Source organism: Cynocephalus volans, chromosome 2 (assembly GCF_027409185.1).
Source record: "Cynocephalus volans isolate mCynVol1 chromosome 2, mCynVol1.pri, whole genome shotgun sequence".
In the NCBI taxonomy this organism is placed as follows: domain Eukaryota; kingdom Metazoa; phylum Chordata; class Mammalia; order Dermoptera; family Cynocephalidae; genus Cynocephalus; species Cynocephalus volans.
This window is the reverse complement of record NC_084461.1, coordinates 180481407-180498727: the sequence shown is the minus strand read 5'-3', so window position 1 is coordinate 180498727 and position 17321 is coordinate 180481407. Positions and strand designations below refer to the sequence as shown.

General features: G+C 41.2%; 1 protein-coding gene across 1 annotated transcript in view; it reads right to left on the bottom strand.

Annotated features, from left to right (window-relative positions):
• The window catches only part of TMEM132D (transmembrane protein 132D), a 706973-nt gene that overhangs the window by 218306 nt on the left and 471346 nt on the right, over positions 1–17321 (bottom strand). The window contains exon 4 of the mRNA XM_063088166.1: positions 4362–4545. Coding sequence (XP_062944236.1) covers positions 4362–4545 — 184 coding nt within the window. The remainder of the gene's footprint in view (positions 1–4361; positions 4546–17321) is intronic.

Here is a 17321-nt window from a genome sequence, read left to right as displayed (position 1 = left end):
TGGGTTTGGATCCTATATAGGGATGGCCAGTGTGCTCAGCCAGTGAGCGCGGTGCGGACAACACCAAGCCAAGGGTTGCAATCCCTTTACCGGTCACAAAAACAAAACAAAACAAAACAAAACCAGCCAGTAGAATTGTGAATTGGTTAAACTTTCTGGAAGGCAGTTTGGTAACTGTTATCAAATTATAATATTGCATGTCCTTTGACTCATATCCTTGGAATCAAAATTATTTCTCAAAGTTTACCTTAAGGAATAAATCATAGATTTGTGCAATGATTTTGTACAAAAACATAAGCCATAGGATATTTTATGATAGAAAATCTTTAAAATTTTAGGTTTGTGTGGTAGTGTCACAGAGATATACAGGGAACTTTTTTGTTTGGGCTTAAAATGGGGACTTGTCCTTTATTTCTGTCTTTTCTTCACACCTATATCCACTGCGTGGGAAGGTACTATCATCCAGGGTGAGACTGCTACTCCACTGCTATTATCTTAGCCCACCAGGGCTGTGCAGGATTGCACCAGTTATTTCCCCACATGCATTCCTTCCTTCCATTGTATACTTTTCACTGAACACCCAGCCTCCTGGAATAAACCTCACTTTCCCCAGCCTCCATTGCAGCTAGATATGGCCACTTGGCTGAGTTCCTGGGCTTGTGGGCTAGGAGCAGAGGAGATGTATTGAGGAAGAACCATTTCCTCAATGGAGAGGAAAACGCCCTCCCCACTCCCCCTTTGTCTGTACCTTCTGGCTGCAGTGTGGGTATGATTGCTACTAACTGGGGCCATGGGGATGAGGGCAATATCCTTGGGGCTGCCCAGACACAGGACAGAAGGAAGCTATTTCCTAAGGCTCTGGAGCCACCTTTTAAGCCCCAGGTTGCTCACATTAGAAAGGAAAATTAGAGACAAGTAAAGGTCACACTTGTTGGCTCTGTGTCATGGGTCTTTATTCTATAGTGGCCGGAATACAGTCCCCTCACTCTCTCTGGTGCCCCTCCTGCCCTCCTGAATTCTCTTTCTGCATTCAGCCAGAGGGATCTTCTAAAAACAATATCAGTCCCTGTGTCTCCCCTGCTGCTCAACCTGCAGTGATTTCCCATCGCATTTACCAATCTGACTCCTTAAACTAGCTTGGGAGCCCCCCTGTGACACTGATCTCAAATCACTCACCATGGTCCAAGCAAACTGGCTTTCCTTCTGTTTTTCTAACATTTCAGGGATTTGTGACATCAGTGAATAAATTAATAGATACATGGATATCGGATTTCCTTCAAATCTCTCTCCATGAACATATAATGAACAGAAGCAAAGTAATTTAATAGTGGTAACCACCACCCCAAGTGGCAAACAGTCTTTTTGTTAACCAAGTAAAATGTAAAATCAAATAGCTTTTTCCGGAAAAAGGACTCAGAACATTCCCAACACAAAAGACTGGGGAGTCAGGACTCTGAAGATTTCATTCTCAGTTCCAGAGGAAGCTGCTCAAAGAGTACTGCTAAGAACCCATCAGACCAAACGTGTTTCAACCCAACTCATTCAATTCAGTTCAAGAATCAGTGAGCATCTACACACTGCCTAGCACTCTCCTTATATGGTGAAATATGGGGGCTGTGAACAGGTCCCTTCCCTGAAAGAATTTACGGTTCTGTTGCCAGGGTATTCTTTAACTTGCCCTCACTAATTAAGTGATAATAGTAATAGCTACATTTATTGCACATTTTATCTGGGCTGGGCACTCTAATGAGTACCCTTGATTTATTGTTTTACCCTTATAACAATATTATGAGTAAGTATTATTTCTTCCCCCTCTTTGCAGATGAGGAAAGTGGGGCACAATGAAATTAAGTACAGTGGCATAGCTGGTAAGTGGAAACCATAACTTCGTTATGTTCCTGCTTCCTAGGAGCCTCATAAAGACCAGTGAAGAATGGAAAACACCCACGTACCAACATGAGTGACCTCTGTGAGCCTCAGTTTCCTTCTGGAAATGAAGGGGGATTACTGCAGATACTGCTCATTGCCTTGAGATACCTATTCTCCTCTTGTTTGTTTATTACAGGATCTGAGCAACCTGTCATGCTAAAAATAGATTTCCCAGTCTTCTTTACAACTAGGTGTGGCGATATGACCAAGGTTTTGCTAGCTGGAGGTAACCAGAAATATTATGTTGTATTCTTGTGAAGCTTTCTTGAAAAGTAAGAGTCTGGCCATGTTTGATCTTCTGCATTTCTTTTTTTTTTATTGACTGGTAAGGGGATCACAACCCTCAGCATGGTATGGTCTGCACCGCGCTCAGCCAGTGAACGAACTGGCCATCCCTATACAGGATCCAAACCCGTGGCCTGGGCACTCCCAGTGCCGCACTCTCCTGAGTGAGCCATAGGGCCGGCCCTGCATTTCTCACTTTTGTTGTTGTTGTTGTTCTGCAGAAGATGGATATGATGGATGGCATTCTGGCAGTCATCTTGGACCATGAGGTAATTATGAGTATGGAATACATGCACTTTATTGCTGAAGAAGAAATAAATACGGGGCCTGGGTCTCATATAATATAGGACATCATACCACTCATAGACCACTAACCTTAGGAGTTCTTGTACATGAAAGAAAAAACACATTTGTATTTAAGCCACCATTGGCTGGGGGGTGTTGGGGAGGAGGTGGGTAGAGTGGATGGGCAGAAAGCTCTGCTGCTCTCAGCCAAATGCAATTCTTAACTGACACAAGAGTCAACTGGGTCTTAGCTGAGATGTTTTCTAGCTCTACCATTATACGATCTCTGCATTACACATAGCACAGCAGGAAAGGGTGCAGTAGGATGAAAACGATTTCAGAGATCAGTGGAGGACATGGAGAGGGGCTCTTGTGAGAGTGGTGTCATGGGGGCTGTGAACGTTGGGGTTAGGAATAGACACAGGAGCATTAGGAACATTCTAGGCAGGAGAAATCCTGAGTACAGGAAACAAAGAGTGGACTGGCTCAGGCTGTGTATAGCAATGCAAGCTGTTCAGAGAATATTGCTAAAAGCTCATCAGACCAAAGGTACTGAAAGGGAACAAATTCAAATAATTAACTATTTAAGACAAATGGCATGGCCATCCCCAGTAATAGGACCACTAAAAGCCCAAATAAGGAACACTACTGTCATGTGACAGTACAAGAAATAGTGTACCAGGGGAGGCTTGGTGCCTCTAAAATAAAAGAAACAGATAATTAGAGCTCTTATCAACTCAAGTTCCTGAAACCTTTACATTTCCTAGTGAACAGCATAATAACCAGCTTATTGTCACTAGGCAACTGTCCCTGTCAACTCTTACTGAAAGATTGATTTCTGGTGTTCTTTCAGCATTACAGTGCTTGTTGGTATTTTCGAATAGATGGTCTGGGGGAGACACTGGGCAGTAAATAAAAGTATGAGGTCAACTCTTACTTCACTTCTGATAGTAAAAGTACTTTTGTAACAGGATAAACCTCAACTTATTGTTAGCAGATTATCATGCCCAAGTATTTGTGTTGTGAAAAGTCACATTTTTAAAAAATAAATTATTCCTTTGTAAGGGTTCCTGAAGAGTCCCAGGAAGAGGGAAGGCCCTATGGGGCATTGGCATATTTTATTTAGGTGAAAACATGGGGGATCAGCCATTCCATAAGCAACAGATGGAGTGTGTCCCATTACAAGCATGACCCGGTCCTTTCAAAAATGAAAGCTCATCTCTGTTCCACAGATCTTAAGATATTCACTGGCAGGCTTACAGTCCTAAATCTTTTAGATTACAAGTTATAAATAGGTGACTTACATATGAGATATTTATATAGTTAACTCATTCCTATACAGTGCTATAAATTAAAAAAAAATAGCTGCCAACACGAACACGTCTATGTTTCACATTAAAACACTATTTACAGCTTCTCTTGAAAAATCAGTAGATCTTAAAAATTCAGAATCGATGTGGCTTTCCTGTGTAGCAAACGTTGGCTGGGTCTGCCAAGTCGCTGCTCACCCCTCACTTTTAGCTTGGCCTATTGGGTCTCCACAGTTTGTGTCTGTTTGAGATCTTTAAATAGGCTACATTATGTAATACCAAGACATTTATCAAATCATTGATAATTTTCATATAATGGCAGATCCATATCTAATACCTGGAGTTTGATTATTTTCTAAATGATACTTTAAGAATATTATCTAGAAAGAAATATTTTTTAGAATTGGCTCTTGGCAGTAAACATCATGTTTCAGTTTCTCCCCTTTCCTGGGTCTTGGCTCATTGACGTTTCCCACCAAGCTCAGGTCACAGTGTAGGGCTTTCCCTTCCCCTGAGTTCTGTATTAACAGCCCAAGGCAGGGACTTTCTTACCATGGCCAGAGGTATAACTCCAACCAAGTCCTTTTGGCTCACGTAGATCTTGGACACTCCTAGGTCAGATGTGATCCCGCCTGGGTATTCAACCTGCCAGGTGACCAGCTGTGTGGCTGGCAGGTCACTGGGCTCCTCTACTTCTATGTCAATCTGCATGACTTCATAGGAGGCACTGTCCACACTAGAGAGAAAGAGGAGAGGAGAACAACTTTGAAGTCAGCCACACTTGGCAGGTGACGGGCAGCACCTGACTATTTCTACGTGTATCTCCACGTGCGCACGTGTGAAGTCACATCATCCCTGTGAAGAGCACGCCAGAGATGCAGTTTCAAAAAGAACAAATCATCTTTTACCTGCTTTGTGGCATTTGACCTTGCTGAGACAACATCCCAACTCTTTTGGTGAGCTGCTCAGCTTTCCTCAGGCAGGTGTTTGTAGGCAATTATGGGACATAGTGATTGCATTTATTAAATGCTTTCTTCCCCACACTGCATTCAGGAGGACTCTTTCCTGCACTGCTAGAAATCTATATGCTACTTATATTGGATTTCTCAAAGTCACAGCCAGTTTAAGTTGGGTGCACAGAATTTTAAGTGTGTCTGGGGGTGATGGGGCTTTGTTACCAGTGGTGGTAAGATAGAACTTCAGAGAAACATAGACCAGGTGAAGTGGATTGAATTATGTCCCCCCAAAACTCATTGAAGCTTGAATTGTCTCCCAAGTTTAAGTATTAGAAACTTAGCCCCCACTATGACTGTTAAGAGGGTGGGAAATCCTATTATGGTAATAGAAAGATGGAACCCTGAAGGAGTGAATGGATTGTAGGACCGCGTAGTAATGAATGGATTAAAAATGGTGGTCAGGGGCATGGTTCTGGGGGCTTTAAAAGAAGAGGAGAGTCTGTCTCTCTCTCTTTGGTTCTACCATCTTGCAATGTGAGACCTCTGGGTCACTGTTGCCACCACCAGGCGGACTTTGGGCTTCCCAGCTTCAGAAACTGTAAGCAATAAATTTTGTTTTCTTTATAAATCACCCAGTTTCAGGTATTTTGTTATAAGCAATAAAAACAGACTAATACAGAAAATTGGTACCAGAGAAGTGGGGTGTTGCTATACAGATAACTGAAAATGTAGATGTGGCTTTGGAACCGGGTGTTGGACAAAGGTTGGAGGAGTTTGCAGGACTCAGAAGATCACAAAGAGATGAGGGAAAGTTTGGAACATCTTAGAGACTGGTTATGTGGTGACAAGCAGATTGCTGATAGAAATATGGACTGTAAAGGCCATTCTAAGGAGGTCTCAGATAGAAATCAGAAGGAGTTTATCAGAAACTGGGGCAAAGATCACCCTTGCTGTGAACTGGCAAGGAATTTGGCTGCATTGTGTCCATGCCCTAGGACTTTGTGGAAGTTGGAACGTAGGAGTTGTGAACCAGAGTACTTGGTGGAAGAAATTGCTAAGCAGCAAAGCAGTAAGGAAGCTGCATGGCTACTTGTAACAGCTTATGCTGAGTTATGGCAGCAAAGGCATGACACAAAGCCAGAATTTAAAAGGGAAGCACAGTGTAAAGATTTGGAAAATTTGCAGCCTCACCATGTCGTAGAGAAGCAGAGAACATGCAATGGTGTAGCCCAGCGACCCTTAGCTAAGAAGATTAGTGCAAAAGAAAGGAAATATCAAGAGAAGGAGAAAAAGGTCCCTGAAGACATTGCAGAAGCTTCTGGGGCCAACACTTACATTTCAGGCCCAAAGGCCTAGGGAGACAAATGGTCTTGGGGAACAGGCCTGAGGTGACCTCCACAGGCTCACTGCTCAGGACCACCTTGGTAGGTACTTCTAGCACCAGCACCGCAGCTGCTTTGGCTGCTCCAGCCATGGCTAAATTGGTCCCAGGTGTGGCTGGACCCATAGCTTTGGAAGATATAAGCTGGAAGGCTTGGCACTGTCCATGTGGTGTTAAGTCTTTAGGCTCACAGAATGCCAGAGCTGTGGAAGTGTGGGAGTCTCCACTGTGATTTCAGATGCATGGAAAAGTCTGGAGACCTGGGAAGAGATCTGTCGCAGGGGTGGAGTCACCACAGACAGCCTTTGCTAGAGCAATGCCAAGTGGAAACGTAGGGTCGGAGTTGCAGCAGAGAAACCTCATCAGTGCCATGTGTAGTGGAGCTGTGAGAGCGTGACCACCATGGAGACCCCCGACCTGTGGAGCTACCAGTGTGTAATGCCAGCCTGGGAGAGCTGAAGTGTGGCCTGAGTCCAGGAAAGCCATAGAAGTGAAGCTGCCCAAGGATGTGGGGACCCAACCCCCACGCAGGCATGCAGAAAATGTTGAACATGGGGTCAAGGTACATGATTCACCAGCTTTGAGATTTAATGTCTGCCCTGCTGGATTTCAGACTTGTTTGGGACCTTTCTTTAGGCTTATTTCTCCCTTTTGGAGGAGGAGTTTGTACCCAATGTTTGTCCCACCATTGTATCTGGGAAGTAGATAACTTGTATTGATTTCACAGATGGGACTTTGAACTTGGGTCTTTTGAGCTGAAACAAGTTAAGACTCTGGGGATGAAATGAATGTATTTGCATGTGAAAAAGACGAGTTTTGGGGGGCCAGGGGTGAAATGTAGTGGATTGAATTATGTCCCCCCAAAACTCATTGAAGCTTGAATTGTCTCCCAAGTTTTAGTATTAGAAACTTAGCCCCCACTGTGACTGTTATGAAGGTGTGAAATCCTATTATGGTAATCGAAAGGTGGATCCCTGAGGGGTGATTGGATTGTAGGACCGTGCAGTAGTGAATGGATTAAAAATAGTGGTCAGGGGTGTGGTTCTGAGAGCTTTAAAAGAAGAGGAGAGTCTGTCTCTCTGCTTCCACCGTCTTGCAATGTGAGGCCTTTGGATCACTGTTGCTACCACCAGATGGACTTTGGACTTCCCAGCCTCAGAAACTGTAAGCAATAAATTTTCTTTTTCTTTATAAATCATCCAGTTTCAGGTATTTTGTTATAAGCAACAAAGACAGACTAATACATCGGGAGTGAACAAGAGAGTAGAAGGATTCAGCTGACAAGCATGAAGTAGTCTCCAGATGTTACTTGGAGGCAGGAGTAATTGTGACATATAACATCTTTTTAGACATTCTGGTCTTCTGTAGAAATGCATCTGGAAACAAATCCAAGTCATATTATCCACATTTTTTTTCACCTACTTATGTTCGTTTAATTAGCTATCTGCCTCTTCTCCCTCTTCATAGCCAGTTTTTACCTAATGTTTGCTCTTCTGTGTGACAAGTAGGAAAATACAGATTTGGTGCCAGCCACTTCCCAAGGAGGAAATAAAGACTGCAGGTGAGAATTCACAGAGGATTCAACTAGGAGAGATGCTTCTTAAGCCTTGGTGGCCAAAGACACTTCTGCCTATCAGATCCATCTCTAAAGACTCAAATTTTGCATCTTTGCAGAAACGATCTATGAACTTTGATATATTTAGGAGTATAAGGATTGTTCTTTCATGTGCGACAAAACTATTGAAACATTTTTATCACACCATCAAACCTATGCAAATTTCTCAGTAAGAAGGTTAGAGATAAATGGGTCTTTCAAGGAGCTTCCTTTTCCATGTAAAGGATAAGATGAAATACTGAAATACCAGCAGTAAGTATAATGAAAGAGGCGCTGAGGGGTGTGGGGGGAGAGAGAGATAGAAAGAGAAAGAGAGAGAAGGATGGAGGGAGGAAGAAGGGAGGGAGAAAATGAGAAAGTGAGAGAAAGAAATGAGAGAGGAAAGAAAAGGAGGAGGAGGGGGAGGAGGAAGGATGGAAGTGGAGGACAGAGAAATGAGATCAGAAGACCTGCCCAAGGAAAGAATCCCAACTGTACAGGTTAACCTTATGCTTGAGCATCGGTCTCTCACATGGAACAGGAGTAGCTGCAATGGACTGTGAGCAATGAACGGGAAAGAGAGAACACCTGGCTTTCGGATCCTGCAAGACTCACTCTCTTGGCTGTTGAAAGAACTCTTTGAGGAGCAGTAGCCGGGATAAAAATCAGAAGCAAATTGCTTCAGACACTGTGGACTTTTTCCTTCCCCCAGCTTTCTTTTCAAAAGCCACATGCTCTTGTCTTTTTTTGAGCTCCTAATTGGTGTTATTATCCAAAACTAGAGGAAACTTGGGATTAAGATGCACCTTCATTTTTATATTCAGAATTTATGAGTATTTTGGTATTACTTTCCCATTGATGAAAATGGGATAATCTCTCTTTTGGCTGAGCTGGGCTTTGCCCACTCTTGTTAGTCACAAGGAAAGAGAAATTTCCAGAAAAGAAGCAGCATAAGTTGAGTTTGGGGCCATGGAAACTCCTACATAGCAGTGACTCCTTCTGTGTAACCTGTGACCCTTCACTATATGCCTACGTCATTACCTACTCCTATTCCCTTCTAGATGTTCTTGCCTCCAGCAAAACTGAACAATCCTAACTTCTGTTGGAATACTGGACTTGCCCTCCTTCCCCGATCTTCATGCTTATGCTTACAAGGTTCACTTCATCAGACATGCCTTTATAAATCTTTCAATGTATTTAAGTTCTTCCCATCTGACAGGACCCATCTATAACACCACAGACAACAATAATCTAATAAATGTTCTATTTACTCCATCACATTTTACTCTTTCTGTAACTTGTGTAGTTATTCTATAAAATTAATTTCCCCTTTTTCTCTTAGATCTCTTTCCTAACCAAGATGTAAAAACAGCAAGGTCTCTTTTGAGCTGACTGCCCACTCTTTGATGTGGTGGTAGATACATCGTGAGCTGATAATTCTTAACCTGGGTACCATAACAACCTTTGGGTGGCTGTGTATCTTCACCTTGTGTGAAAAGCTTTGCATATGTGTGTGTTTCTTGAAAGATTCCTCAGCTTGTATGGGCTTCTCAAGAGTTGTGATGCAGTAGGGTTGTGAACTGAGTTCCTGACAATTTCCTTTACAAATTTTGCACAGGGTGATCTAGCTTTGCAATATCTCATCATGTGTATCTTAGACAATCTGTGAAAATAAGTAAGAATAAGATAAGTAGCTTAAGGATGGGCAGCACTTGATTTGGGACTTCATCTAGAAGGCTGCATTGCTGCTGAGTATAGGCAGGTTTTGCACAGAGGACAGAGTGTGGTCACCAGGAAAACGCTCAGAGCTATATCAGCCATGTATATCTGGAAGCATTCTGGGGATGAGGCCTACCTGTAGTTTTAGCTTCTCCCATTGCTGTGGTTGCTACTAGCATGGGTCAACCAGAAATCCATCACCCTTCCATGTCTTGCTTGCTATCATCCATTGTATGGAAGACAACCCAGAAGGAAGCAGAACAGCCTCTTATGTGCACCTCAAATGCCTATGGACCTAGTCCTCATGCGTGGATTGGTGGTATCTTCCAGCAGTCTAGTCCTCTGGTACAGAGACAATGAATAATACTGCATGTCCTTAGTTTGGATAGCTCTTCCCATTTCTCAATAACTTTCACTTACGTGGACTCCTTTGTGCATTGGATTCAAAATCCTTGTGAATTGGATTTTGAACCTATTTTCACTAGATTCAAAATCTAGTGAAAAGCCTTTTCACTAGAAGGGGCTTCATTTAAACAAAGTCAAAACTGGTGGCCACAAGTGACACAGCCTGAAATGTTCTTTCAGAAAACAAGGCTCTGGGTCAGCTCAGACACTGACAGTGATAATACCTTCCGAGGCCATAGTTCAGAAACCCAAGAACAAAAACTAAAGTTGAGGCTTTGAGGGAGCATGTCAGCAGATCCCCAGGCCAAAAAGGGCATATTTTTCAAAACAATAAGATAAATCTTACTTTACGATTCTCATGCCTCTATTTCCAGAGTAATGCAATAACTAACTTTTATTGAGTATTTTTTTTAATGTGCCAAGAATGGTTTTAAGAGCTTATGTCTTATCTCATGTAATTTCACAGTATTCTGATAAGGTAAAGTTATAACTCCCAGTTTATAGATAGGAAACCTAGGCTCAAAGAAGGTGAATACTTATCCAGGGTCCCCCAGCCAATAAGGAAAAGAGCGAGGAGACCCAATTACAGAATGTCTACTCTTGATATGCTCCCCCACATCCTTTTCCAGTGCAAGGATAGGCATGCTTATGAGAATAAAGACCACTAAAGCAACTTCTCCTCCCCCAGTGTAAAGACAGGGCAGCACATTATACATAGCTTACTTGAGACCCAGAAACTGGATATGAATGCCTTAAATAAATTCTGCACAAGCAAAGCTGGGACATTTTTGTAACAAGATACTTTGAAATTAGCTTTGCCTTTAGGGTCTCCTGCCAAGTCTTTAAGTCCCATGATGTTTCTATAAATCAAAGTAGAGACGTGGAAACTAAAACATTAGATATGAAAGCTTAGCATTCATTTAGAGAGGTCAAAAAACTACATAGATATTGACCTGTGAGTATTAGAGCTATTTAGAGCTAAGTATTTGAGTTGTACATCAATGCATCTTAAAGCTACTTGTATTTTTTCTTCCAGAATAGAAAACCAACATATTATGATATATCCTTTAAAAAGTACGCCAGTGATCAAACTTCACTCTGCAACCGCCTACATGGGCAACTGGCTGCCAGTACGTGTGCATGTTTGGGGTGGTGGGGGGGAGCAGAAAGTGAAATTCCATTTCCAACTGAGGTTTTTCCAGATGGTACTCTACAGCATAAGTTGGTAAAATTTCTGGAAACAAAACTGAGCCAGAGAGAGGGCTAATCTAGCATCTGAATGGCCCTTTCCTTAGGAAGTAGTTTAAGATGTGTTCTAAACAATTCAGAACGTTTTTTTAAAGGTCATCTGAATGAGTGACATTTATTATTAAGAAGTAAATTATGGTGGACAGTGTGGGTATTCCAGCCAAATCTCCTCAAATCCCTTTTATTATCTCCATGTGTCTTAACCCTGGCTTCTAATGGCTTTGTGTTTAACAATCTGTAGCACAGCTTTCCTGGGATGATTCTTATTGAGTTTCTGGAGCCACCTTTCCTACCAGTGCAAAGGGCTGAAAGTGTCTGAGAATTTATGTCCCTGGGAGGTGGCCCTTAAGCAGAATCTGTAGGTGCTGAAGGATGAAAGCCCAGCCCCCTTGCCTCTGGTTGGGTCAAAGTCAGGGGCATCGTCTATGCTCCAGAGTCCCCAAGGGATTAGGCTGAAGCTACCCTCCACATGACTTATCTAGATACTTTGCTATTGCTCGGGTTTTTCTCTCCCTGTCCTACTTTTCCTGAGTTCTTGTTGATTTTGTCTGGGAGCACTTCCTTCATAAATCAATTGCACACAAATCCTTGTCCCAAGATCTTCTCTTAGGGAAACTGAAGAAATTTTTTAAATAGGGAAGATACAGATGGCAGTTAACAAATGCTATATCAAAGACTCTGACAATAAAAGAGAAATGAGGAGTGAATGAAGGATGAAGAGGCCATTCTTCCAGGTGCCAAGCAATGCTGGCTCTGCTTTGGAAGAATCCTCCAGACGAAGCCAATGTTCACCTGCAATAGCATTTTGAAAATTTGCATCAGACACGAACACGGCGACCAGATGTCTTCCAAATGGAAGAGCCACTGTCCTCTTTTTCTGTTTCCTCCTTCACATCTCATTTTCAAGATTAAAATAAGAATATTACTCAAACAAATTGTTTCTTCTTAGACATTATCACAGCATTAAAGTTTTCCATTACTGACTTTTTTTCTAACTTTTTCATTAGCATTTTCAGTATAAAAACCTTTCATTATGAAGTAAAATATGCATGATCCCTTTAATGTATGTACTTTATAATGAGATTTTTGTCATCATAAATTTGTCTTCTCACATCCTACATTTCTACCTTATAATACTTTGAGGTTTGGTAACCGGAGTGATTCTGGAAAAAAAATTTTTGAAAGGTTGTAGCTTGAGCCACGTCATGCTGCATTTTTTCCCCTTTATTTCTGTGCTGCAATGTTCTCCATTTCAGTATTTTCTTCATTCATTCATTCAATCAATCATTCAAATGATATTTCTGGAATTCTTGCTATATGTGTTGGTTACTATCCTGAAGGGTGGGGGTTTAGATTCAAAGGTTAGCTAAGGAAGATTGGGATTAGGTAGTGGTCTGGGGCTGACTCCTGGGAGCTGACCCTGTACCTTTCTTCCCAACTTGACATGCAGTGACATCACTTTGGTAGCTTGAAACTGGCTGTGATTGGAGTATTTACACCATGGAAATTGGCAAAAACTCAAATCCGGTCTTCTTCCTTCCAACCCCCAGAGAACACACTTTTCTAGAGCATATAGTCTGTGAGGAAGCTGGGCATTAAATCAACAATCATATCAACAAACATAAATTGGTGACTGTAAGAACTGATGGGAAGCAGAAGTATTTGGTGAAACAAGAGCCTACTTCAGAGGACCTTAGTGTAGTCAGGGAGGTTAAGCACAATTTCTCTGGGGAAACCAGGCTTGAGTGTGATCTCCATGAAGGATGCGTAGGAACACAAAGAGAGCTCCAGGCAAAAGGAACTGCATGCTCAAACACTCTGTTGTTGGAGACAGCAAGATGGATCGGGAAAAACTGGAGAAATTCACGTGGCTGCCATACTCAGACTGCCTGGGTTTGAGGCATACAATGCAGCTGAACAGTGGGTACGGGGAGACAGTCTTTTAAACCACATTGAGCATTACCATTTTCAGAACCAGCAAATGATGGCTGGTCAGTCAAATCCAAGCTGTAGCTTTATTACGCACAGCTCCTGAGCTAAAAATGGTTTTTATATTTTAAAATATTTTTTAAAAAAGGAATATGCCGCATAGAAAGTATATAGCCCACAAAGCCTAAAATATTGTTATTTCACCCCTTACAGAGAATGTTTGCCCATCCCTGGTCTTTCTCATAAGAGAAATGGGAAATTATTAAAGCTTTTAAAATAATAAAATTAACATTTATTTCAATGCATAAATGTTTGGGAATATCTTAACTAGAAGACATTATGAGGTAGTCAGATACTTATTCCCATTCATAATATGTAAGTTTGGATTTAAGAGTTGACCTGACTTTATTCTGGATAATAAGGACAGAAAATTAAGTGAAAGGACAGAAGTATGCACAGGTACAAAATAAAAACTGCCATTAGGATAAGAATTCATAGACCAAAGTTATTTGTAAAGGGTAATAAAAAGCACAAAATGATTTTAATTGAAATAGCAACAATGGGCCAAGCCAAATTATAAATGTTGCAGTGGAAAAAAATGTTTTAAAATGACATTTTTTTCAGATGAGTTCCAGATTTTACAAAAATATCTACAGAACGTTAGAGTGTCCAACAGTGTAAGGGACAATTCTCTATTGTGTGGTACCACTACACATACTTCAGGCCATCTGTCATCCCAAGCCCTGCCTTCCAAGGACCAGAAGCAAATCCCAATTATCACAACAGCCAAATACATGTACCCAACAATCTTAAAGAGAAGCATGACCTGCTTCACGTCTGAGGTCATTAGGTTAGTGTCACTGCCCTTGGGGAGTCTTTCTGTGGACTGGGTAGGGTTCTTGTCTGAACTGGTCATTTCCTTTTCTTTCTTCCAGCTGCACAACTTACTTTTCTGCATCAAATCCTTTATGGGAAGCCATAGGGTGGGGTCAATAAGGATGGAGGTGGAGGATGGTTGGAACAAATGTGGGGAATCTCTTCAAGGCATAGAGGTATTCTTGACAGGGAAGAGGGGAGCAGGCAATGATAGTTTGCTTTTTTCACAGTGGAAAGGTGCGACAGGCTCTGCTGGAAACTTGCAACCAAACTCACCTTCTATCTGATCCCCCAAAATAGAGTCCCTGACCAGGGGATGCTGAGTGGGTGTGCAGAGAGAATGCTGAAGGGGGGCGCTCCAGATCAGTCCACCAAAGGGTGAGTACCAGGAAAGGCTGCCATCAGGAAGTCAGTATGAGAAGGAATGAGGTCTCCTTTGGAAATATGGCCACTATCCTGTTGACCAAGCAGTTTCCAATCCCTCACCGTACCTATCACTGTGTAATTTTGGCTTTTTCCTTCTTTGGTCTGATGGCAAAGGTGGCTTGTAGAGCCTGTGTTTCAGCACATAGCTCCTCCCTGGATAGACACACTGCCAGGGTGTGACATAGGAGGAGAGCTCTCCTCAAAAAACACAAATGCAGTGCCCTGTGCTCATAGTATCCTGGGGCACACCAGGACACCCCCAACTGCAAAAGAAGCTCCTCCACATTTAAATGGGTATCTGTTGAAAGGCCTTAAGCAATGGTTTGAAAACAATACTGTGGTAGCAGTGTGGAGAATGAATCAGAAGCAAACCAGAGAGGAGGTGGGTAGACCAGATAGGAAACTGAAATGAAACAAGGCTGTGGGTGAGACACACGTGAGTTTATATGAATTTGTGGGGAAACAGGCAGGATGGATGTTCATGATGCACATGTATGAGATACTGTTTTGATTCTTTTAAGATCCTGTTGATAGAGTCACCATCTCCCTCCCCAGGGACTATCTCCACTGGCTACTGCCTATAGCAGATTTGCAAGGGGACAGACACACCACAGGTGTATCCACCAGGCATGATAACTGCAAAGCTGATAACGTGTGTAGACCAGCTTCCCCTGCATCAAGAAAGGATAAATGGAAAAATTAGAAGCAGGGAAGAACTTGAGTAAATCCAGGGGTTCCTTGTATCTGAAAATGAATTATGTAATGTGCCACTGACTAAAGTCAGATCCCATTTAGTGTTCTGTCCCCACTTAGCACTTGTATCTGAAAAGTCCATCATAAATGCTATTGATTGATGTTTGTATACGTGATATATAATAACATGCAAATACTACACCGATCTATTGCAAAGGGATAGTTCAATTCTTTTCAAAGATGTCATATTTACTAAAACTAGTGAATGAAATTTTAGCAGAAACTGCTTGTCTTTCTTGATTCAACTATTAAATGTTTGACGAATGGGAATATGACAGAGTTAAATATGTTAGTGTTCAAAAAAGAGAAAATCAACAAGGTTGATAACAAGTTAGACGTTTCAAAAACATATGATATGACTGACAAAAGCACAAGATAAGCCTTTGAGAAAATCTGATGGAGACATAGATTACATTTTCGAAATAGATCAAAACTGAGGAGTGTTTACTCTTTTCCTAAGAGATTACCTCTCCCATCCAATCAACATTGGTTTCAGTCTTTATCTAAGGAAAAGCTCATATTTATGATTCTAACTTTTGTTTATTCAAGATGAAATAACCTTATCTTCTCAGTTTTAAGCTTTATTTATAAAAGATAAGCTTCCAATCAAGCCTCATTTATTTCTATTTTTATTGTGACATTTCAACTTCTATTTTACATAGATTGACTTTGAATGATCTTTTACAGGGAGCATATTATACCCTCAGTTAAAGAGGGCTTCCAACAGTCAAAATAAAAGACAAGTGGCACTAAAGTGGGAGGGATGGGAAATCAGAAGTCACAAGAAAGGCAAACTTTTACTTAAAAGTAAAATGTCCTTAAAATCCTCCAGAAGCTGCCCCCACCCACCCACCCCCAATCTGAAAGTGTTTCCCACATGTGAGTTGGAATCTCTGCTACAGACACATATAGAAAGAAAAAACTAACTCTTTCTTCTTCACATCGTGACATTTTCTTAAACATATTCACTTGGAGATGAAGAAATATTATATATATATATATATATATATATATATATATATATATATATATATATATATATATATATATATATATATATATATATATAATTTAATTGGGAGTTTTTTCCTAAAGAAATCCCATTTGTATGCCACAGACACATTAGCATTCTTTCCAGAGCTGCTGACTATTTGAGATCACATCTTTCTGCATAAACAGGTATCTGGTATGCCATACACTCTTTCTGCTCAGCATCTGTGATGAAGCCCTGAATGCAACTTGGGCAGAAAACACAAAATCAGAATAAGGTGGAATTGGCAAGGAAGGTAAGCAGACCAATTATACACAATTAATTCCTGAATATCTAAATCTCTCCTTCTTTGGGATCAGAAGAAAAGTCTGTCTTTGAAGTACCAGCTCTGCATGCAGACACCTTCAACCTTCTGACTTGAAGAGACAATTGTCCATGGTACAGCATTTCCCCCTGGATTTTTTCTCAAGAATTGTTAATTAAAAACGTTCATCTGCTACATCTGGGAACTCAACACTTCTTCTTATACTCCTTCCATTTTTATTTATTTTTTCAGGGAAAACAAAGTAAGAGGGATTTCTCTTCACTCCACCTCAGTAGGAGAAGTCATTAGACAGGTCAAAGGAAGACAGCTTAGTGTCTCAACAAGGACTTTGGTGCCCAGTGTTAGGGAAAGCAATATCATAGCTCCCAGGTGATAGCAACTGACTGTCTCCAGCAGGAAAGCGAGGTTGTATCCGCAAACATCCACACCTGACAGCTAAATTGCACATGAAATCCTAAGCACATAAATCAAACACCATCAGCTCAATATAAAAATAAATGACGAGCAAAGACTATTTTTCTTTATCTAGTCATGATCCCTTTAAAATTGCAGTTGACTTGCTGAAGTAAAAAGAAATGCTCTGCATTCAGTTGAAAATGCAAACAGGATTATTAATTGATACTGATGATCATTGCTAAATCTACTAATGATTTTCTCAACTCCGATCTGACATGACAAATGGAAGTGCTAAGAGGCTCAGATGTTTTAGTCTTTTGTGAAAAAAAATTAAATACATATCTGGTTGATCCTTCATGTGAAAGACATGACGCTGTTTCTTTAGGCTTAGCTGTTAAACTCCCAAGTGAAAACGCCCCACCACATTCTATGATCAATACATAATTGTGTTTCAGCCTTCAAGTGCGCAAGGTCTGAGGTTGAAGAATTAATTTGCCATTTGAGGTTAATAGA